This window comes from Dromiciops gliroides, chromosome 2, assembly GCF_019393635.1.
Source record: "Dromiciops gliroides isolate mDroGli1 chromosome 2, mDroGli1.pri, whole genome shotgun sequence".
In the NCBI taxonomy this organism is placed as follows: domain Eukaryota; kingdom Metazoa; phylum Chordata; class Mammalia; order Microbiotheria; family Microbiotheriidae; genus Dromiciops; species Dromiciops gliroides.
Genome location: NC_057862.1, coordinates 321,630,457 through 321,653,243, shown reverse-complemented (window position 1 = coordinate 321,653,243; position 22,787 = coordinate 321,630,457). Strand labels below are relative to the sequence as shown.

Genomic DNA, 22,787 nt, shown 5'->3' with positions numbered 1-22,787 from the left:
CAATCCAACAGAAGTTAATAAGGTCAAAATACAAAGACCAAACACTTTACGTTAAGCTTAGAAAAGAATGGATTAAATCATTAAAAAACATAAAGCAAGTATATGCACCCAGAGGGAAGAAAGGTGAGGAAGGGAATTAAGGATAGATTCTTCATCTTTTAACCAAGGAGAGCAAAGCAACAGAGAGAAGGAAATTGTGTTTTAACTTGACTGCTGGTCAGGATACTCCTAGGGTTCTGACTATCCTCACCAAGGAAAATATGCCAAATAGATGGTCCTAAAATTATGAGTTTATAATAACTAGAAGGGGAAAAGAATTGTTAAGTCTTGCTGAAAAGGAACTTATTTTAAAACCATGACGTTCATATTAACATATGATCTGACTTAATAGACATGTAGATGGGAGACCAAGGAGGGTCAATGGGTTCTGCCATTAAGCTAAGGGTCGATATGGACATACCACATCTCTACTCTGGGCCTATTCGTGGGTAAAATGAACATTGGACTACATGAACCCTCCCAACTCAGATACTATCAAGTCTAACGTCATCAACAGTTACCTTAAAGTACTTTAAAATTTTGTTTACTAATTAATGGCGTTTTATAAATAGAAGATTACCATATTATTTAATCCAATTTCCTCCAGTGCTCAGAAACTGGGGTGATGCTTATTTATACCTAGCATTTTTCAGAGACTAGGGAGGAAAAACAAGGAATTCAACTTTTCCAACTCCTCCTGAGTCAGGCCATTTTGAAGTTCTCTAAGTTCTCAGATCAAAACCTCCATTATTTACAAATTTGCTTCTTTTAATTAAAATATAAAAAAAAGAAATAAAAAGTGGATAAGAATATCAAATTTTAGATTAGCTTTATCAAGTTGTGCTTAATTTTTCTATTGGTGGCTAAAATTATTAGGAAAAAGGTATACACAATATAACCTGCAAAACCAATAGGTTTTGTAGATGAGTTTTTCTAGGAAATTTTAACGTGTATATAAATGCAAACAATGTACCACCCTATGATCTACATAATTATTCTCTTTTGAGACCAAATTAATCTTCCTAAAGTATTGAGTTGCTTTGATCTCTACACAAAAACCAGGGGTCAAATAATTTATTCAAACAATGGACAACATTATTTTAGTCCTTCCTCTCACGTACCACAACACCCATACCTTTTTTTATTTCCGCATTCTATTACAATTACTGGTTTGTACATAATAACTGCTAGGCTACAGGACATCATTTTGGAATGAATGTGAGAGTATTTCTGAATATCTTGCTTTTTACCTATACAAATAGTTTTGCATTTACAAAATGGCGGCAGAGGTGCTTTATGTAGTTTCATGTACTTTAATATTCTAATATTTCACATGAAAAAAGTATTAAGGAGACCAAAAAGGAATTCAGTGGTCACTTGGTGAAATCTAACAAGAAAAATGAATAGTCTCATAAAATGAGGGCCATGAAATATTTAAAAATATATAATACACACATTCACTACCAATATGCCATGACTACTTAGAAATACAATATTAAATGTAAAAAATATTCATACCCTGCTGCCAAGGATCTTCTGAACTGGTTCTGGGTCATCAAACACCACAAAACCAAAATTGGGTAGCTTCCCACCACTATTAATTCGAAGTTCCACAACATTCCCATAACCTTTGAACGAAACACAGAAACCTTCGGTCATTTGTTAGGCCTGTTGTTATGCCAGGAGAACATACACTTTCCACCCAAGTTCCAACAATTCAGTAAACCTACTTTGGAAAAAATCTTTTAGTTCTGCTTTGTCCACATCATGCGGAAGATTTCCAACAAAAAGCTGGTGACTATCTGGATATCTCACAATTCTCCTCGTATCCATATCACCCTGTTCACCACCTTCACGAACTTGAAAAGAAACAAAATGCTTCAAGTCATTAAAAAAAAGAAAGAATCAAGAAAAATTTCAGTAAAATATGTATCACGAAAGGCTCTAGCCAACAGAAAATGATTCACATTATCTAGTCTGAAAAACAAAAATCAAATTTTAAGACAAATCATATTTCCTAAAGTCCTCTTACTTGGTCTGGGTCCCCTTTGGGGTGGGATATTAGTTCGTTGTTCCCTCACTCTCTGGTCCCTCTGGGGCCTCTGTGGTGGTGTCTGAGATTCCGGTTTTGATTCTGGACGAGCCTGAATTAAAAACAATTTAAGTCATATGCAAATAAACAAATCTCACACCATGCTAGAATTCCCAACTAATTTAAGTTATCTGCTATAATCTTTAGACCATTTTCTTCCTTTATCCTAGAGAACCAAAAAGAATGCTTCAAGTCAAATCAAGGGGACAGCGAGGTGACAAAGTAGATAAAACACTGGCCCTGGATTCAGGAGGACCTGAGTTCAAATCTGGTCTCAGATACTTGACACTTACTAGCTGTGTGATTCCTGGCAAGTCACTTAACCCTCATAGCTCCACACACACACACACACAAAAAAAGTAAAATCAAGAGTAGGCCCATCCAGCTTTCAAATATTACAACCTCACCTGTGAAGCCGGTACTTTAACAACATGAGGTGGTATCCCAGACACTGGAACAGCTCCACTAGGTGGAAGGTTCTTACTGGTCACAGATGCCCAGGAAAATGTCTAAAGGAAGTAATGTAAACAAAGAAAAATTAGCCATAACATACAAATATATAATAAGCTTTAGAAGTAGAAATCATCCTTGCAGATATTCCCAATACGAGTTTATAAAGCCACCTACTCCAGCTTTCAAGAGTGTTTTTCACCCTTAAGGTGTGCCTTAATGCCTGGATAGAGACCCAAACATAAATAAAATTACCTAAGCAATCCTTAAAATGACAGTGACCAAGATGTTAATTGCTTTAAGAAAGAATCAATGTTTCATTAAAGATAACAAATCATAATATGGAATACTTCCCCAGGGAAAAAGGATTCATTCTACAACTAAGATAAAGGGATCAGAAAATGATTTAACTAATCAAAATACAAATTGTAAGGCAAAGGCAGGAGGAGAGGAGACAGGAGTCATGGGGAAGATAGCAACAAGACAAAACATGACTACAAATGAAATAAATGTGCCACATACGTGAAGAAAGCAAGAAAAGAAAGGAGGGGAGGTAATCACCATGTTCCCCCAACAAATGAAGAGTCCAGGGGTTAAATTTTTAATAGGCTGATATGAAGGGATAAGTAGAAAGGTACTGAATAGGCAAAATGCAGCAGGATGGACAATGTTGTAGTCAAAAGTACAAATGAAATTAAAAGGAAGGGATGAAGGATGTATGGGTTATAAGGCTATGATGAACTTATTAGGAAAAAATTATTTTAAAACAGTTGAGGTAACTTGAGTTTTCACATACCATATACCACTTATTACATCACATCTTGAAAAGTGACAAAGATGAAAAAATATGGGAATGGTCAATGTTAGGGGGCTGTAGGAAGATAGGCACAATTAGTGGACTGTTAGTGGAGCTATGAATCAGTACAACCATTTTTGAAAGCAATTTGGAATTATGCAAATAAAGCAACTAAAATGTCCGTATCCTTTAACCCAGAGATTTCAACACCAGCCTTATACTCTAAGAGGCCATTGATAACAAGTCCAAATATAGATCAAAATATTTATAGCAGCACTTTCTGGTAACAGTAAAAAATAAAAAACTAAGCAAATGCCCATGAATTGGGAAACAGCTAAATAAACTGGTATATGAACGCAATGAAATATTGTGTAGTTAAGAAATGACAAGTATGATGAATACAGAAAAGCATGGAAAGATTTACACGAACTGATACAGGGAATTAAGGAGAGCCAAGAAAAATATATATATATATCATGACAACGTTAAAAAAAAAAAACCAAGGGGCAGCTAGGTGGCGCAGTGGATAGAGCACCGGCCCTGGAGTCAGGAGGACCTGGGTTCAAATCCGGCCTCAGACACTTAACACTTACTAGCTGTGTGACCCTGGGCAAGTCACTTAACCCCCATTGCCACACAAAAAAAAAAAAAAAAAAAAAAAAAAACCAAGAAACATGAAGTGAATGTTGCAAATTTATAAAGAACAAGCATAGCTCCAAAAAGATGAGAAGACATTCCATCCCATTATTTTGTAGAGGTGGAGAAGTTCCCCAGCTGTTACATTTTGGGGAATTTTTTGATGAATATCAGTTACTCTTTGTCTCCCTATATTATCTGGGTTTGAAAAATATTTGTTACATGGGATGACTTTCTGAAAGGTAATAGGAGATTTTAGTTGTATTAAAAAAAAAGACAAAATTTATTTTAAAAAAGAAATGCTAAGCATCTTGAAGTTTGTTATCAGACAGGCAGGACTATGAGAATTTAACATGAAGGAACTTTCACTAATGTGTATATACACTACACAATGACCAGATCATTAAAAATAGGTGATGCTGGAAGGCAGTATAGTAATTACTAATCTTACTCACTCTCAAGTCCTCCTGTACTGCTGGAGCAGAATCCACAGGCACAGGAGAAGAGCTCTTTTGAGTATCCTCAGGAACAGGCTCTTCCAAAGCTGGTTCAGACTTTTCTTCATGAATTTCAGGTTCAGCTTCTTGCTCAGGCTCTGGTTCTGGCTCTGGCTCCGGCTCAGCAACAGGCTCCTCTAGGTGTTCTTCCAAGTCATTGCTTGTAATGTGAAACATCAACAAGTCATTCTATTTTCCTAGAGTCCAACAGTAATGCTGACTGTGTCTTAGTTCCAGGGGTTTGACCCTAGCCATGAACAAAAACCAAGAAGTAAATTCTCCAGAAGACTGGAGAAAGGAAGAGTCACAGGTTGGTGGATTTTTTTTTTAAATGCCTACTCATTTGTCTAAAAAATAAAAGTCTTCATCTTCCTCTTTTTCCAATAAAGTATACAATATATAAAAAGCATTTTATAACCATTAAAAATTGGCTCAAATTAAATATCCAAAACAATGTTTCATTTCAGCACAATCCTGTCTTATAATATTTAATTCTTACTATTGTTTGTCATGCTGCATTGTTTCTTCCAATTAGACTCTTAAGTTCAAGGAAGACATACAGCATTTAACACAATGCTCAATAACTATGACAACAACATACAAGAGTGTTGTCCCTAAACTTTTTTATCTTTACATATGGTTGATATAGTTTTGGCAAATTCTTGAGTGTAAGGCAAAAATAAGACACATTGAAGAGTATTACCTATTTCATAACATTAACAATTTACATTCAGGTAGTCCTTCAGTTTGAAAAGCACTTCTCACAACTACCCTATGAGGTAAGAGTTCAAATATTCTCCATTTTACAGATGAGGAAACTGAGGCTTTGTGAGATTAAGTGACTTATCTATGTCTGAATAGCCAGGAGATATCCCAGAGGTGGGGCAGCTAGGTGATGCAGTAGACAGAGTGCCAGGCCTGGAGTCAGAATCTGGCCTCAGACACTTTACTAAATTTAGTTTGTCTCAATTCCTCAACTATAAAATGAGCTGGAAAAGAGAAAGAGAAAGCACACCAAGTATCTTTGTCAAGAAAACTCCAAATGGGGTCACGAAGAGTTGGACTTCACAACAATCTCAAAGGGAGGAAATGAACCTTCTCCTAACTCCAAGTCTATTATTATCTATTATTCACTATGCTGCTTCGTCTCTTAATTTATAAAAAATAAATTCAAGGTTGTTTTTACTACTAAGAGCTCAAAACACTCCAAAGCACTATTTTCATTCTTAGAAAAGATTCTAGAGATACTAAAGAATCTAAAGATTCTAAAGAATGCATGTTTCTAAGATTTGTGTGTAAAATACAATGAAATTGATTATAGAAACAAGTTTCTATTCAGTTCTAAGAAAGTTTCTTTACCTGACAGACTGGTCATAAAAAGTTCCTGAGTCATCGGGAACTACCTCAGGAGTCTGCTGTCTTTCTTCTGGTTCATCTACTTCTTCCTCAGATTCTAAGTTGGGAAATAAGAATGATTTTTAAATTATACAACTATTCAACTGACAGATATAAATTTGTTTGTTTGTTGTTTTTTTTTTTAGTGAGGCAATTGGGGTTAAGTGACTTGCCCAGGGTCACACAGCTAGTAAGTGTCAAGTGTCTGAGGCCGGATTTGAACTCAGGTCCTCCTGACTCCAGGGCCGGTTCTCTATCCACTGTGCCACCTAGCTGCCGCCCCCGGATATAAATTTGAAAAAAGAATTAGGTAAAACTTTGAAGACATATGCAATACATGAGAAAGCAACTCTAGTTACCAGATCTCCTTTATAATCAATTTAAAGTCTTAGTTCTTTATGGAATATCTCTCAGTGAAAACTCTAATTTTGCTAAAAAACAGAATTTATAGGTAAGGCCCAGAGTATATGGTGCAATGTCTGGCATTCACAACATTTTTCTTATTAATAAAGTTATTTATTACCTCCCTTGCCCTCTAAATAAAAATCAATAAATATGGGGTGTATGGTAGAATCATCTTAAACCTCAACCAGGAGGACTGAGTTACCCACACATCAAAAAGACCACTGTAAGGAACCTATTAGATGGTCTTGTCATATAGACCTAGGAGCATGTTAGTAAATATTTAACAACTAGCTCTCTGGGAGAGAAAATGTATATACGGTATAAACTTTTTAAGTTTAATTTACTTTATTACCATAAACAAACCCCTGATTTGTAGGCTTGCAAATGTCCACAGTGTAAATACTTTGAAATTTTAACAACTAACTACCATGAGCTGCTTCTAGCACAAGGTGGTTAACGATAAGGACGTGTAGATCCTTCCCCATTCAAATTAAAAAGAAAAAAATACTTTTTAATTCAGCTAAAAGTTAAAATGAAAAAGATTCATAAAGTGATCAAAGAACTAAAAATGCCAGCTTCTATGTGGTAGCCCCAAGACACTGATAGCTGACCAACAAACTCATAAAACGAAGTCCATAAGTAGTTTTCTTTACCTTCTTGGGGTTCAGTAACAAAACCACCAAAAACCTCATCTTGGTATCGGAAGATATCATTATGAACATAGAATTTGTTTGCAACAGAACCCTGAAAAGCAAGAGAGAAAAGACAATCACTTAGCTGGCATTGCAAGAACCTGATCATCTGAAGTATAAGGACTTATACTTATACCATTTTTTTAACAGAGTGGAGTAAAATCTATTGTGCTCAAATACCATAAAAACTTAGCAAAGCTTTAAATGTGCTTTATAAAAACATATACAGGGGCAGCGAGGTGGCACAGTGGATAGAGAGCTGGCCCTGGATTCAGGAGGACATGAGTTCAAATCTGGCCTCAGACGCTTGACACTTACTAGCTGTGTGACCCTGGGCAAGTCACTTAACCCCCATTGCCCCACAAAAAATAAAAAATTAAATTAAATTAAAAACATATACATCATCACTTCTTGAATACTACATATTAACATCCTTACAGATCTGTATATTTAAGATCCCTTAAATTAGGAAAAAGGTATGGACAAAAACAAGCATTCAAATACAAATTCAGTTAATGCTATCCAATACTGATGAGAGTAATTAACATGAAGTCTTCAGGTAGAAGTTCAAACAAGGCCAACAGCAAAAGGCTAAATAAAGCAATGAAAACTACCTTCAAAGGTATTAGGCTCAGGGATGAGTGACGGCTTTGGCTGTAATAGAGTAAGGGGAAAATAGTGATGTACTTTTACCTCCAACAGTGAGGCACACAGCCTACAAGAAGCAGCTGATAATACAGGCAGTGAAAAGAAGAGAAAGGGCAGTGCCACCCTGGTTTGCAGCTAGGCAGAATACCAAAGTCCTGACCAGCTACGGGGAGGCCCCAAAGAGGGTCACCTATGACCTAGACACAATGGGAGGGCCCCAGATAGCTGGATAGGTCAGTAAGAAAGGCTCCTGCTTGTCCTTTGTTGCTGTTTTGATGGAGCCCTCTTCATTTTGCTAAAAGGATCAAGGGACAGAAGCTATTGTGCTGAGATGTGACTGACCCTAGCCACTTGGTGAACAGGCTTCAAAGGAAAGAGCTATGGACCAGGAACCAAAAAGCAGCGGAGAAGTCTTAGGGCAGTTCGAGTTAAACTCTGCCCTCAGGTAGATTAATCTGGGACCCAGCTATGGGTAATTTGGGTAAGGAGACATAAAAAGTTTTAGGTTTTTGGCTGAAAGCTTGAGATCCCAGGGAACTTTCCTTTACTTTAATTTTAATCTCCTCAGTCAAAGGCTTTCCCCTTCCCAGGCTGCTTTTTATCAGCTGTCTTGGGGTTGTTGGGCATGGTTTAAGTCAAGAAATATGTTGCAGCTCAACTCCCAGGTTCTAAGGAATCCATTCAAGTAGACTGGGGCGGGGGCAGCGAGGTGGGGCAGTGGATAAAGCACTGGCCCTGGATTCAGGAGGAACTGAGTTCAAATATGGCCTCAGACACTTGACACTAGATGTGACCCTGGGCAAGTCACATCCCTCATTGCCCCACAAAAAACAAACAAAAAAATTATTCAAGTAGGTGTGGGACCCATGACGTAGACAGTACTCTGTACTTGGCTCATCTGGAGGTCTAGTAAAATAGAGAATTTATTCTAATATGATTGTCAAGCCTTAAGACCTCCTCTGAGCTGAAACGTAAAGCAGTACTATGAAAATAATTTTGCCAAGTGCAATGAGTTGCGTTCAATTCATTCTAGGCCTCACCTTTTAATAATGACAAACTGGAATATTATCTAAAAAAGAGATTAAGCATAATGGTACGAAAACATTCAAAATCATGTTCTATAAGAACAGTTGCATCCCGGGGAGCAGAGCCAAGATGGCAGAGGAACGACATTAAATGCACAGGGCTCCTGATACAATAACCCCAAAAAATAGCAATAAAATAACCTTCAGGGCAGAAAAACACACAAAAATACTGGCTGAGAATTTTCTCCAGCTAGAGATAGATTCAGGGGGCCGTGCTGGGCCACGAATAAAGTAAAGCCTAACCCCGCAGTCAGGCCTACACACCTTTGCCCCAGCACCTCTGAATCAGCTGCAGCACTGGGGGGGGGGGGGGTGTAAGTAAGTGAAGGGGTACCAGTAGACTAGGGGGAAGGAAGGATTCGACTGTCCCACCCCAGCGGGCAAACCAGGAAGAAATCCTGATAGGCGGGAAACCCAGGTGGGGGAGGGGAGCAAGGGAGCAGTCTCATTGGAAGCTGAGAACCACAGGACAGAAAGCTTTGCTGGTTGGTTTCTTAGTAAAGTAGGCCTGAGGTTATCTCTGGACCTGAGAACAGGCCAGGTGAGATTAAAACCTGCCCCTCCTCAACCCCAAACACCTGGGACCCTCTGAAGCTGAGAACAGGAGCGGAGCCAAGAAGGGGGGGCCTCCCCCCCACACACCCCAGTGGAGAGTTTAAAATCAAATGAAAGGGAGGCCAGGGAGGCTAAGAAGCCCAACCATCCCCCACACCACCCTGTAGCTTGAACAGTGTCCTGGAAGCAGAGCCACACTTTAAGAAGGAGTTAAAAGCCAAGAAATAGTAAGCCAGGATGAGTAGGCAGAGAAAGCAGAAGACCAATGAAAACTTCTTTGGGGGTAAGGTAGACCACAATACAACCTCAGAAGAAGATAATAACAGGGTCAAAGCTCCAACATCCAAAGCTCCCAAGAAAAATATGAACTGGTCTCAGGCCATGGAACCTCTCAAAAGGCACTTTGAAGAGAAAGTAGGAGAAATAGAAAGAAGATGTAGAGAAAAGGAGGAAAGAATGGAAAGGGAAATGAAAATGAAGCAGGAAATTCATGAGAAAAAAGTCAACAGTTTGAAAAGCCAAATGGAAAAGGAGATTAAAAAACTGTCTGATGAAAATAACTGCCTAAGAATTAGGATTAAACAAATGGAAGCTAGTGACCTTATGAGAAACCAAGACACCGTAAAGCAAATCCAACTGAATGAAAAAATAGAGGGCAATGTGAAATATCTCCTTGGAAAAACAGCTGACCTGGAAAATAAATCTAGGAGAGATCATTTGAAAATCATTGGACTACCTAAAAACCATGACCAAAACAAAAGCTTAGACACCATCCTCCAATAGACCGTGAGGGAAAATTGCCCTGATATTCTAGAAGCAGAAGCTAAAATAGAAATTGAAAGAATCCACCGATAACCTCCTGAAAGAGATCCCAAAAGGAAAACCTCCAGGAATATTATAGCCAAATTCCAGAACTCCCAGGTCAAGGAAAAAATACTAAAAGCAGCTAGAAAAAAGGAATTCAAATACTGTGGAGCTCCAATAAGGATAAAGCAAGATCTAGCAGCTTCTACATTAATGGACCTAAGGGTTAGGAATATGATATTCCAGAGGGCAAAGGAACTGGTACTTCAGCCAAAAATCACGTACCCAGCAAAACTGAGTATAATTTTTCAGAGGCAAAAATGGGATTAGCATTTGTGATGAAAAGACCTGAACTGAATAGAAAATGACTTTCAAATACAAGATCCAGGAGAAGCATAAAAAAGTAAACAGGAAAAAGACTTCATGAGGGATATTAAAAGATCAAACTGTTTACATTCCTACATGGGAAGATAATACTTTGAAATCATAAGAACTATCTCAGTAAGAAATTCAGGGGTGGCTGGGTGGCACAGTGGATAGAGCGCCAGGCCTGGACTCAGGAGAACCGAGTTCAAATGTGACCTCAGACACTTGACAATTATTAGCTGTGTGACCCTAGGGAAATCACTTAACCCCAATTGCCTCACCAAAAAACAAAACAAAAAAAAGTCTTCACAAAAAAGTCACAGAAGACAGGGCTAAACTGAATATGAAGGGATGATATCTGTAAAAGCACTGTTTTGTTCTCTGTAGGGCAGACAGGGTAGGTATCTTAAGTCTGAGGCTGGATTTGAGCTTGGGCCTCCTGGGTCCAGGGCTGGTGCTTTGTCCACTGTGCCACCTAACTAATGATGATGACATCATTAAAATAGGGTTGAGGTGTAGGAGGAATAAACTGGGGGAGGGAGAAGGGGAGAGATAGTTCACATGAAGGAAACAAGAAGAAAGCTTATGGAGGAGAGTAGAAGAGGGGGAAGGAGTTGGGGAGTGAATATCATCAGAATTGGCTCAAAGAAGGACTAACATAACTACTCAAGTAGGTTTAGTAATATATCTTTGTCCTGGGGCGGGGGGAGACAGAAAAGGGGGAGAGGAGAAGGGAAGAAGGAAAGGGCAGATTGGGGGAGAGAGCAGTAAAAAACAAAACACTTTCAAGGAAGATGAAGTTGTTCTGCATTACTGCACCAGTATGACATTGAATTGCTTGATCTCATAGGGAGGGTTGAGGAGGGAGGGAGGGAAAAAAATTTAGAACACAGAATTAGCTCAAGGACCCTGATCTCATTGGAGTGGGCTCATGGAGGGAATAGCTTTCATACCCAATTGGGAGGAGCAATCTATTTAACCCTGCAGGAAAATAGGAGGGGAAGAGGACAAGGAAGAAAGGGTGAAAAAAAGGGAGTGCAGAGCAAGGGAGAGGATAGTCAGAAGTAAAACCCTTCTAAGGAGGAATAGGTAAAAAGAAGATAGAGGAAATGTCATGGGAAGGGAGTGGGATGGAGGGAAATAGTTATGATGATTGATTACAATGGCAAAAACGTATGGTACCTACTTTGCTGGGCTTTTATGAAGAAAATTCTCTGTCAAGCTTAAGGTACTATATAAAGGTTATGATGAACAGGATACAATCAGAAAAACCTGGAAAGACCTACATGAACTGAAGCAGAATGAAATGTACTGTATACAAAACAGCAGCAATAGTGGGGGATGATCTGCTGGGAAGCATGTGGTTATTTTCAGCAGGGCAATGATCCAATATAACCCTGAAAGACTTATGAAGATTGCAGCCCATCTGCAGAGAAAAGAACTGATAGTATCTGAAAACAGATGGAAACACATTTAAAAAAATTTTTTTCATTTCCTCTTTGACAATTCCTTAATCTGACGCTTTGGTTTTTTTGACTGTTGTCTCTCACAACTAGCTAATATGGGAATTTTTCCATGACTACTCATGTATAACTTATTTTGAATTGCTTGAGTTCTTGTGGGTGGGGGGTGGGAATGGAGGGGGGAAAAGAAGTTGGAACTCAAAGTTTTTTAAAAATTGATGTTAAAATTTTGTTTTTACATATATTTTGGAAAATAAAATTTTATTCAGAATAAAAAAAAAAGAACAGTTGCATCGCAACAAGTGAGAGGAGAAACTGAAACGTCCGAGTGTCTGAAGGGCTATCATGTAAAAGAATTAGAATTCTATATAGCAAAGTTACATGGAAGCCAATAGCAGCTCAATATGACAACATCAAGAACTTCCTACTAATCAGAACTGCCAAACAATGAAACTAGCTGTCTCACAATGAGTTTCCTTTGACAAAAAAATATTCAATTAAAATAATGGAACACTAACGTATTGTTGGTGGAGTTGTGGACTGATCCAACCATTCTGGAGAGCAATTTAGAATTATGCCCAAAGGGCTATAAAGCTGTGCATACCCTTTGACCCAGCAATACCACTATTAGGTCTTTTTCCCAAAGAGATCATGGAAAAGGGAAAAGGACCCACATGTACAAAAATATTTATAGCTGCTCTGTATGTGGTACCAAGGAATTGGAAGTTGAGGGGATGCCCATCAATTGGGTAATGGCTGGACAAGTTGTGGTATATGAAGGTAATGGAATACTATTGTGCTGTAAGAAACGATGAGCAGGAGTTCACAGAAACCTGGAGGGTCTTGTGTGGGCTGATGATGAGTGAGATGAGCAGAACCAGAAGAACACTGTACACAGTATCATCAACATTGTGTGTTGATCTACTGTGATGGACTAGATTCTTCTCACCAATGCAATGGTACAGAAGAGTTACAGGGGACTCATGATGGAAGAGGATCTCCAAATCCAGGAGGAAAAAAAAAAAAGAACTGCGGAGTATAGATGCTGATTGAACCATACTATTTCTTTTGTTTTGGATGCTGTTGTTTTTCTATTTTGAGGTTTTTCCTCATTGCTCTGATTTTTCTCTTATAACATGGACTAATGCAGAAATATGTTTAATGTTATTTATGTACATATATATAAAACCTATCAGATTACCTGCTGTCTAGGGGATGGAGGGACAAAAATCTGAAATTGGAAAGCTTGTATAAACAAAAGTTGAGAACTATTTTTACTTGTAACTGGAAAAAAATAAAATATTTTATTAAAAAAATAAAATTTTTTTAATTTTTAATATTCAATCTTAAATGTGTCTTGTTGCAGATAGGGGATGCAAATGCCTCTTTCCCATTTTATATTTCCATTTTTTAAAACTGATCTATGTCCACCCACTGAAAAAACCCAAAGCAATGGACTCGAGTTCCAAATCAGACAACTGTAACATAAGAAGAACTACTGAGACAGATCAAACAAGAGAAAGAGAGGTTAACTTGGTTATTATAAAAGCAGTCCAACTTATGAGTTTTAAGTAGTCTTTAAGTCCTTTTCAGTAGTTGTGTGCCAATTCACTATTTCTTTAGATCTGAGGTGGTCACAACATTAAAACTGACAGTTCACATCAATACATACCTCTGGTGCAAGTACAAATGTCTGCATGAATCTCCGAAATGCTTGGTTATTATTAGACAGCAATCCCATCACCTGGACCACAACACCATCATTGAGGGTAGCATGAGCATCCACGTGACGAATCTTAGTGTGACAATTTGTAAAGTTTTGGGACATCACTTTCCGATGGATTTCCTAAAGAACCCAGGCAACAATCAGCTAACCCAATTTAAATCTGTTCAGTCAGTTTTGACAGGAGACCAAAATAAGTAAAATTAATTCATGTTGCAAGTTTGTAGTTTCAAGGGCACCTTTCTCTTCTTACTTTAACCCTAGGAAATTCTGTTACCCATGGCTAAAAGTTCCAAGATTTCTTAATAATTTCACTACATTAATCATTTCCTCCCCCTAATCTCCCATGTCTCCACCCAGCTTCAAGGCCTAGCTAAAATGCCACCTTGTCCTTGTTTCCCAACCTGATTTCTTCTACTTACCTGTTTATCATATCCTTATGTAGAAATCCCACTTAGCCCAACTAGGTTCTAAGATAGTTGAGTGCAGAAATTATTTTCATCACTGATCATATATTTTTCCACTAACTGTTGCTTGGAAAGCACTGAATGTACAAAAAATTTCCTGATTTCTAGGATTATCCAACTATCACAAAAGGTTAAGAAAACAACCAAAAACCAAGACACTATTATAAAAGTTACATAAACCAATAATCGTGTAATTATTTTGATTTAAAATTTTTCTTCTTTTAAGCTAATTACAGATAAGTGCTTAAAATCCCATGCCAATAAATAAATTCTGGTCAGTTCAAGGTGAGTCTATTTAGAAATAGATATTTCTCGAAATTTTACATTTTGTTTTGACGTTATTAGATTTAACAATAGCCTAAGAAAAAAACTGGCAGTTGTTTCAAAATACTTACTTTTTGTCCATAGACAGCATCAGCTGGTTTTCCATTGGAATCCAAACCACCATGGACATAAGATGAGTTCTTTCCATAAAACCTATAAAACAGGACCTGATGACCCTCAAAAATCTTGCTTAATTTTTTATTCTTAAAATCTTCCTTCTAATTCAATTATCCAAGTTTTCTTTATACTTAGTAAGTGTAGCCTTGTGTGTATGTGGTTTGTTTGTTTTGCTAGGCAATAAGGGTGAATGACCAGCTGAATAATCATTCATCTAGGGTCACACAGCTATTAAGTGTCAAGTGTCTAAGACCAGATTTGAACTCAGGTCCTCCTAAATCCAGGGCCAGTGTTTTATCCACTGCACCACCTAGCTTCCCCTGTGTGTATGTGTTTTAAAGAACAAATGCCTGTATAGTCCTCAAGCAGGGTACACTTGAGAAATTTTTTTAAGTGCATAGTGGCTATTTCAAAAGCACTTTCCTCCACAGCCACACAATCAGTAAAAGTATCATCACCCTAAATTTTACAGATGAGGAAACAAAAGTAAAATTACTTTTAATAAGCAACAAATAATTCCAATCTAGTTCCTCTGATTTAAAGGCCATTGCTCTTTCTTCTGTATCATGACACTTCTCTACATTCTTTAACTGTCCAGGTTAACAAAAAGGAATGCCTAACCTATGCAGCATGTCTGGTGCCTGGTTCAGCAGAGTATAATACTGTCTCACAAATTCCCGCCCGACCAGCAGGGGACTTGGCTTCTCCATAACCATCTCTTTGGTCAACTGCAACCTAGGAGAAAAAAAATATAACTAATCTGTATTTACTCTGCATTCAGACAAGATATGTAATAACAAACCACAAAATAGATAATATTTAATCAAAAATAAGAGTAACTTAAAAAGAAGCATGTACTTAAGCCTATAAGTCACTTTAGAAGAACAAGTATACTCAGTGGGCTTTCCTTCTATATTCCCTCTGAAATCATTTACTCAACCATAAGAAAAACGCAGGGTTTAGATGAAAAATAATTTTTTCTTACAAGCTTTTGGTGATATTAGTCAACATACTATAAAGTCTAGGATGGAAGGAAGAATTTTTTTTATTGTACTGTGGAAGTGTTTAGTGTTGGGTTGGGTTGCTTTATACCGTATGGGATGCATGAGACAACAGTGTAATGTGGACTTGGGAAGGGGAAGACACTTAAAAAATAGCCCTTCAAATATCTAGAGGTCTACCATAAGAAAACAGACATCCTGTGTAGGTTCAGAGGACTGGCCCATAACTAAAATAAAACTCCAAGGAAGAAGCATTCAAATGAATAAGGAAAAACTTTCTAAACAAAGAAACTGTTTACCTCAGGAAGTAATAAATCTATCACAGTGAGTGTTCACATAAAAGTTAAATTGGGCTAGCCAACCTTCTTAATTCAGAGATTCCACATATACATGTGTTTATCAATGAAAGAAAAATAGAACAAGGTTAGATTTACATAAAATAGATTTTTAAAATTTAAAACAAAATTACAGAATTTTCAAAAATAAAATGAAATATATTTAGAATTAGATTTATAAATAAAAATTCTTAGAAATGGTGCGAGTCATGAAATAATACAATTTATAATACAATTCCTGCAGAATTGAAGTTGAGGTTCGCCTAAAGGGCAAGGGTCCAGAACAGACTAGTATAAACATTCTGAAGAGCAGATAAACAATCACAAAACTGATCATACTTTTTGACCCAGCAATTCCTCTGCTAGGATTCTATCCCCCCAAGTCAGCCTCTCCTCTGTGTGTCTGTACAATTATTCATGGCTAATTCATTTGTAATATCCCCCAAAATAGAAAGTTATGTTCAAAAATTGGAGAATGGGGGGACAGCTAGGTGGCGCTGTGGATAGAGTACCGGCCCTGGATTCAGGAAGACCCGAGTTCAAATTCTGCCTCAAACACTTGACGCTTACTAGCTGTGTGACCATGGGCAAGTCACTTAACCCTCATTGCCCCGCCCCTCAAAAAAAAGGGAAAATGGCTAAATTATAGTATATCCATTTAAAGAAAATACCATGGGGCTCATTTTAAAACCAGCAAATATTGAAACCTAAAAGGAAATATGGAAATATCAGTATGAGGTAACAGTGAAATAAGCAAAACCACAGCTGAATATATACTAATGGGCATGGGGGAAAAGAAGGAAAAACTGCATCAAAGTGTTAAAATTTCCAGATAGGTCTTTAAGAGGAAGAGGCAAATCATCTTTTTTTTTCTTGTTATTTACTAATTACTTTGGTTTTACCTCATTAAAAGCTAAGAGTTATAGTAAGTTTTATGTTTTTTATGACAGATGATAGGAATTTAACATTTTTAGTGAGTAGCATTATTTATACTACAAGGACCTCAACCTACACCAACACCAAAGCTTAATGTCAGATAGTATTTTTTCAAAATCAATTATGCTAATTTGTCCAAGTTCAATTTGAATAAGTATAAAAAATGAAGAGGGATCAAAAGATTTCTATACCCAACTAAAAAGCTATAATTTGAAGTAATTTTTTAAAATTTAAGCTAATTCTTCATCCATGCTACAAACGAAGCGAGTTGGTTACAAATATAACAAACTGTTTTTAAAATCATCTCTACTCAAGAATAATCTATAAAAAAGCCTAGACAAAAAAAAAAAAGAACTATGTAAAGCAGTACTAAGTGTCCTAATTTCAGATACAACTTACAATTCCTTCTAACCCTAACCTTCAACCTTTTCCTATTTTATAGGTCCATTTTATATATATACATACTAAATATAGATATGTACATATATATAAATGTTCCTTTTACCAATGCTTGTTTTATGCAAAACAGGAAGTTAAAATTACTTAAACAATGTAGAATTCTTTTGATTCTCAAGAAAGAATTTAACTCAAAAATCTAGGGGCTACCAATTATCTGCTTCTGTTTTACAGTTTTTTAAATCCTGTGTCTATTCATTCTCTATGAAAGTAGAATTTATTTCTAATTTATCTAGACATGAAAACCACAGACACGTATGTCAACTTTAAATTGTTCAGGCCTTAGCCACATCTTATAATTCTATTTCAGCTAAAAACCTGGTGGTGGAAAAGACTTGCTATAACAACTCTTACTGAGCAAGCTTAGAAACAAACAGCTGTTCAAAGAAATGATAGTAACCATTCTCGAGTTCAGGTTTGTTTGGGGGCTGAGGGCTTTTTTGCCCAGAAAGATTTGTGGCATTTATAAATTCCATAATCATGAACAAAAAAGGTCCCATTTATTTATAAATGTACCAAAGTATTTATAAGCACTTTTTTGCTATGGTTAAGAAATGAAATTCAAGATGTCTGTTGACTGGAGAATGACAAACTGTGGTACATAAATATGATAGAACATAGGGAGATATTGGAAGACATATAAACTGATAAAAAGCCAACTAAAGAAAAATAGTAAGAGATTTAATGAGTATTAATGTAAACAGAATCAAATCCCATCCCATACAGCCCTCCACAACAAAAACACTAAGCTTAATGAGCAAGGCTTGGGGCCCCAAAGAATACACCAATGAATGTACTTTCACTTCCATTTTTTGCAGAGGTAAATAACAACAAGGAACACTAGATATTACTTATTTTATTGAACTTGGTTGACATATTCAGTTAGTTCTGATGAACTGCTTTATCTTTCTCCTTTTTATATAGGATGATTTTTAGATGGGAAGAAAAGGAGGAAAACTAAGAAATGAAGGTGATATAAAGATTATAAAAAAGTTTATAAAACTTGCAGCTTAATAAAACACAAAATTCACAAAACAGCCGATAAGGTAACTAAGGTCTCTCCTCATTAATTACTATATATGCTGGTCAACAAAAAAAGCACAGGCAGGTATGACCAGAGAAATGGTTAGGTCTTTTTAATTTAATTCCTTATGCTCATGCCAGTTTTGGCAATTAGTTAATACTTGTGGATCAAGTGTTCAAAGCTTAAAACTAGGGGCAGCTAGGTGGTGCAGTGGATAGAGCACTGGCCCTGGAGTCAGGAGTACCTGAGTTCAAATCCGGCCTCAGACACTTAACACTAGCTGTGTGACCCTAGGCAAGTCACTTAACCCCAATTGCCTCACTAAAAAAAACAAAGCTTAAAACTAAGTTACTGGGGCAGCTAGGTGGCGCAGTGGATAGACCACCATCCCTGGAGTCAGGAGGACCTGAGTTCAAATCCAGCCTCAGACACTTAACACTAGCTGTGTGACCCTAGACAAGTCACTTAACAACAACTGCCTCACCATCCCCCCCAAAAAAAGCCAAGTTACTAAAATGTGCACACACTAATGCCAACTATACTAGGTATATACTTCAAAGAAATAAAAGAGGCAAAGTATATCAATATGTACAAAAAATATATAAAACTTTGTTGTTGCAGACAAAATGGGTACATATAATTTGGAAATAGTACAAAAATGTAATAGAATATTAGCATTCTTTAAAATATGACAAAAAGAATGGATTCAGAGAAACCTGCAAAGACTTACATAAATTGATATAGAGTAAAGTAAACAGAACCGGGAGAAAAATTTATAAAAGGATTCAGAAAACTGATAATGAATTAAAGCATCTCTGGGTAGAGGTGAATGAAATGCATTTTGTATGTGTGTGTGTATTGCTTGTTTGGTTTTTACTATGCTTGCTCTCATTACAAGAAGTGACTTGGGGGTTGTTGTGGAAGTGAAGTTGAGAAATAGGATGCAAAAAAAAAAATCAAAGAACTGAAGCATTTTTAAAACATGTAATAGAGAGTGGAAGGTCAGAAGGGATAAATAAGCAAGGTAAATAATGCCATATTAATATTTTTAAGCTGTAAGTAAATGGCAATTCATTTTCACATACAACCCTCTTTTCTGCTTTTTGTATATAGAAACGTTCACATTTGAGTTCATAAAGAAAAGGGAATTTACTTTAAAAAGGCAAATAAATATCTTCCCCTAAAGTCCTATTCACTTGCCTTGCCATATGAAGTGATCCTAGGCTACTGAACAGAATACAGGTTCTTTCAGGTTCTACAAAACTAGAATGATTCTATGTATGGTATCAGAAGACCAGTTAAGAACAGAACTGCCTGTCACACATTACCAAGCTGGCCACAGGAAAATGTATTATTTATTGGTTAGAGAAATTCTCAAAATGTTTTGTATAAGAAAAAGCAGTCAGAGAAAATCACAAATCCCTTAAGTAGAGGAAAAAATACTTTTTGGACCAGATGTGTGATTAGATGAGAAACTCTTCCTACACTCTCTTTACCAATGCACATGGTGACCTGCTCTACAACTTAATCTCAAAAATTACCTCAGGCACTGAGAGGTAAAATGACTTGTTAAGAATCACAGAAGCAGGGGCAGGGCCAAGATGGCAGAGGAAAAGCAGTGAGCTCTCGAACTCATGACACAATCACTCCAAAAAACATCCAAATAATGCCATAGGACAATGCCTGGAGCAGCAAAACCCACAGAAAAATGTGCTGAAATCATCTTATAACCAAAAATGGCTTGGAAGGTTAGAAGGAGGGAGTTGCTGTGCTAAGACAGGAGTGGAGCCCAACCCCACAGTCACCTTGACACAGATCCAGTCCCAGGAAGGCCTCACCAGATAAGGAGACCCCCAGAGCCTCTGAATCATCAAGCACCAGTGTGGTCTGGAACTAAGCTCACAGTCTGGTGAGAGGGCTGAGCCCTTGGCAGGGAGGAGACTACAGAGGTCTCTGCTGGTGCTGAGGCAGAACTTGGGTTTTTCACCCCTGCTGGGAACCAGGAGGTAAGCTTGAGTAGCAGTGACCCAGGTGGGGGAGGGGCACAGGCTCATCGGAGCTGACAACCACAACACACAAGCTGGTTGATTAGCAAGTTGGTCTGGGGTCATCTATGGAGCAGGGAACAGGCCAGGCGAGTGAACAACCTGCCCCTCCTTAAATCATACCACCTGGGACTTCTGAAGCTTGGGATGCTGCAACCAGGAAACACTGCCCCATTTTAAGGAGCTAAAAGCCAAGTAAAAAAGGCAAGATGAGCAGACAGAGAAGATTGAGGACCATAGAAAGTTTCTTTAGTGACAAGGAAGATCAGGGTGCATCCTCAGAGGAAGATGTCAATGTCAGGGCACCTATATCTGAAGTTTCCAAGAAAAATATAAATTGGTCTCAGGCCACAGAGGCACTCAAAAAGGATTTTGAAGATAAAGTTAGAGAGGCAGAGGGAAAAATGGAAAGAGAAATGAGGGCGATGCAGGAAAGACATGAGAAAATAGTCAACAGCTTGAAAAGCCAAATGGAAAAGCTCTCTGGTGAAAATAATTTCCTAAGAATTTCCAGAGCTCTCAGGTCAAGGAGAAAATATTGCAAGCTACCAAAAAGAAAGAATTCAAGTACTGTGAAGCCCCAGTCAGGATAGCACAAGATCTAGCAGCTTCTACATTAAAGGACCAGAGGGCATGGAATATGATATTCCAGAGGGCAAAGGAATTAGGATTACAACCAAGAATCACCTACCCAGCAAAACTGATCTTTCAGAGGAAAAAATGGGACTTTAATGAAAAAGAGGACTTTCAGGTATTCATGATGAAAAAACCTGAAATGAATGGCAAATTTGACTTTCAAATACAAGACCCTAAAGAACCATAAAAAATTGCAGCTGGGGGACATACCTGGGGTCATACAGTGGGCAACTGTTGTCTTGTGTCTGAGGCCGGGTTTTGGCTGGGGTCCCCCTGGGTGCAGGGTGGATGCTTTGTCCACTGTGTCACCTAGCTGCCCCATGATGACATCTTTAGGGTTAAATTGAGGGGTGAGGGGAATGCACTGGGGGAGGGGGAAGGGCAGAGGTGAAATCCTACATGAAAGAAACAGGAAAAGTCTTATGGAGTGGGGAAAGAGATAGGGGAGGAGCAGGGCAGTAAATTAATTTTATACTCATCAGAAAAGGCTCAAAGACCTTAAACTCATCAGGGTTGCCTCAAGGAGGAACTAACACACACACCCAACTGGGTGGAGTAATCTATTTAATCTGGGCAGTAAAAGAGCCTAACACTCATCAGAATTGGCTCAAAGACCTCAATCTCATAAGAATTGACTCAAGGAGGGAATAACATACACACTCAATTGGGTGGAGTAATCTCTCTAACCCTGCAGGAAAAAAAGGAAGGGAAGGGGATAAAGAGAGAGGGGCAAAAGAAGGAAGGGCAGATTGGGGGAGGGAACAGACAGAAGCAAATCCCTTTTAAAGAGGAATAGGATGAAAGAAGAGGGATAACAGAATAAATATCATGGGGAAGGGAATAGGATGGAAGGGAAACAGTTAATAGTAATCATGAAAAAGAAATGGGGGAAATTTTGTACAAAAAATATTTATAGCGACTCTTTGTGGTGACTAAGTATTGAGAATCAAGAGAATGTACATCAATTGAGGAATGACAGAAGAAGCTGTGGTATATGATTATGGTGGAATGGTCTTGTGCCATAGGAAATGACAAACAGGATGATCCCAGAAAAACCTGGAAAGACTAATGAACATTTATGTATAGTGAAGTGTGAACAGAGCTGGAAGGATATTGTGCATAGTGACAGTAGTATTAGTCAATGAGCAATTCTGAATGACTTAACTACTCTCAGCAATGCAATCACTAGGGACTAATGACAAAGCTTGCTATCCACCTCCATAGAAAGAACTGATAAAAAGAGCACTTGTGGACTGTGTGTGTGTATATATATATATATATATATATATATATAATCTGGTTGTGGTCTTGTGGAGGGGGTAGGAAAGGGAGGGAGGAAGAAAATTTGGACCTCTAAATCTTATGAAAATGTTGCTTTAAAAAAAAATCACAGAAGCCAAGTGTCAGAGATAGGACTCCAAAAAGATAGGACTCCAAAGCCTATTCACCACACCAAGATGTCTCTCATTTAATCCTATGAATGCAGATTGTATATGTAAACCCTCTGTTGGAGCTCTGCCAAAAGACTTGGTTACAAAAGCATAGGAATGGGGGGAGTGGTAAGGGAGGGTGGGGGGCAACGTTTACTCTAAAGTAGGAGGGTTATTTTAAACTTTACCTGAGGGCAAACTACCCATCTTTGACCCTGACCTTGGGGTAGTAGTTTGTGGGCAGCAAAGTCTAAAAGCCAAGTCAAGTAAAGGAGAGTGAGAATGGGAAACTTTAACATTGGTAGGACAAGGAGAATGTTGAGGTTAAAGAGAACAGGGCATACCAACTGGAGTCTTCTTATGGAATTCA

The 22,787-nt window shown here is 37.8% G+C and overlaps 1 protein-coding gene across 2 annotated transcripts in view; it reads right to left on the bottom strand.

The window, feature by feature from the left end:
• Positions 1-22,787, bottom strand: part of G3BP1 (G3BP stress granule assembly factor 1) — a 39,259-nt gene that overhangs the window by 3,435 nt on the left and 13,037 nt on the right. Inside the window, exons 2-11 of one of the 2 annotated variants that reach the window (XM_043986962.1) lie at positions 15,176-15,289; positions 14,509-14,590; positions 13,596-13,769; positions 6,964-7,054; positions 5,870-5,963; positions 4,469-4,670; positions 2,539-2,640; positions 2,072-2,183; positions 1,770-1,898; positions 1,558-1,688 (exon numbers count right to left, since the gene is read on the bottom strand). In XM_043986962.1, coding sequence (XP_043842897.1) covers positions 1,558-1,688; positions 1,770-1,898; positions 2,072-2,183; positions 2,539-2,640; positions 4,469-4,670; positions 5,870-5,963; positions 6,964-7,054; positions 13,596-13,769; positions 14,509-14,590; positions 15,176-15,270 — 1,212 coding nt within the window. In that variant the 5' untranslated portion in view covers positions 15,271-15,289. The remainder of the gene's footprint in view (positions 1-1,557; positions 1,689-1,769; positions 1,899-2,071; positions 2,184-2,538; positions 2,641-4,468; positions 4,671-5,869; positions 5,964-6,963; positions 7,055-13,595; positions 13,770-14,508; positions 14,591-15,175; positions 15,290-22,787) is intronic. The other variant, XM_043986963.1, reaches the window with a different exon arrangement.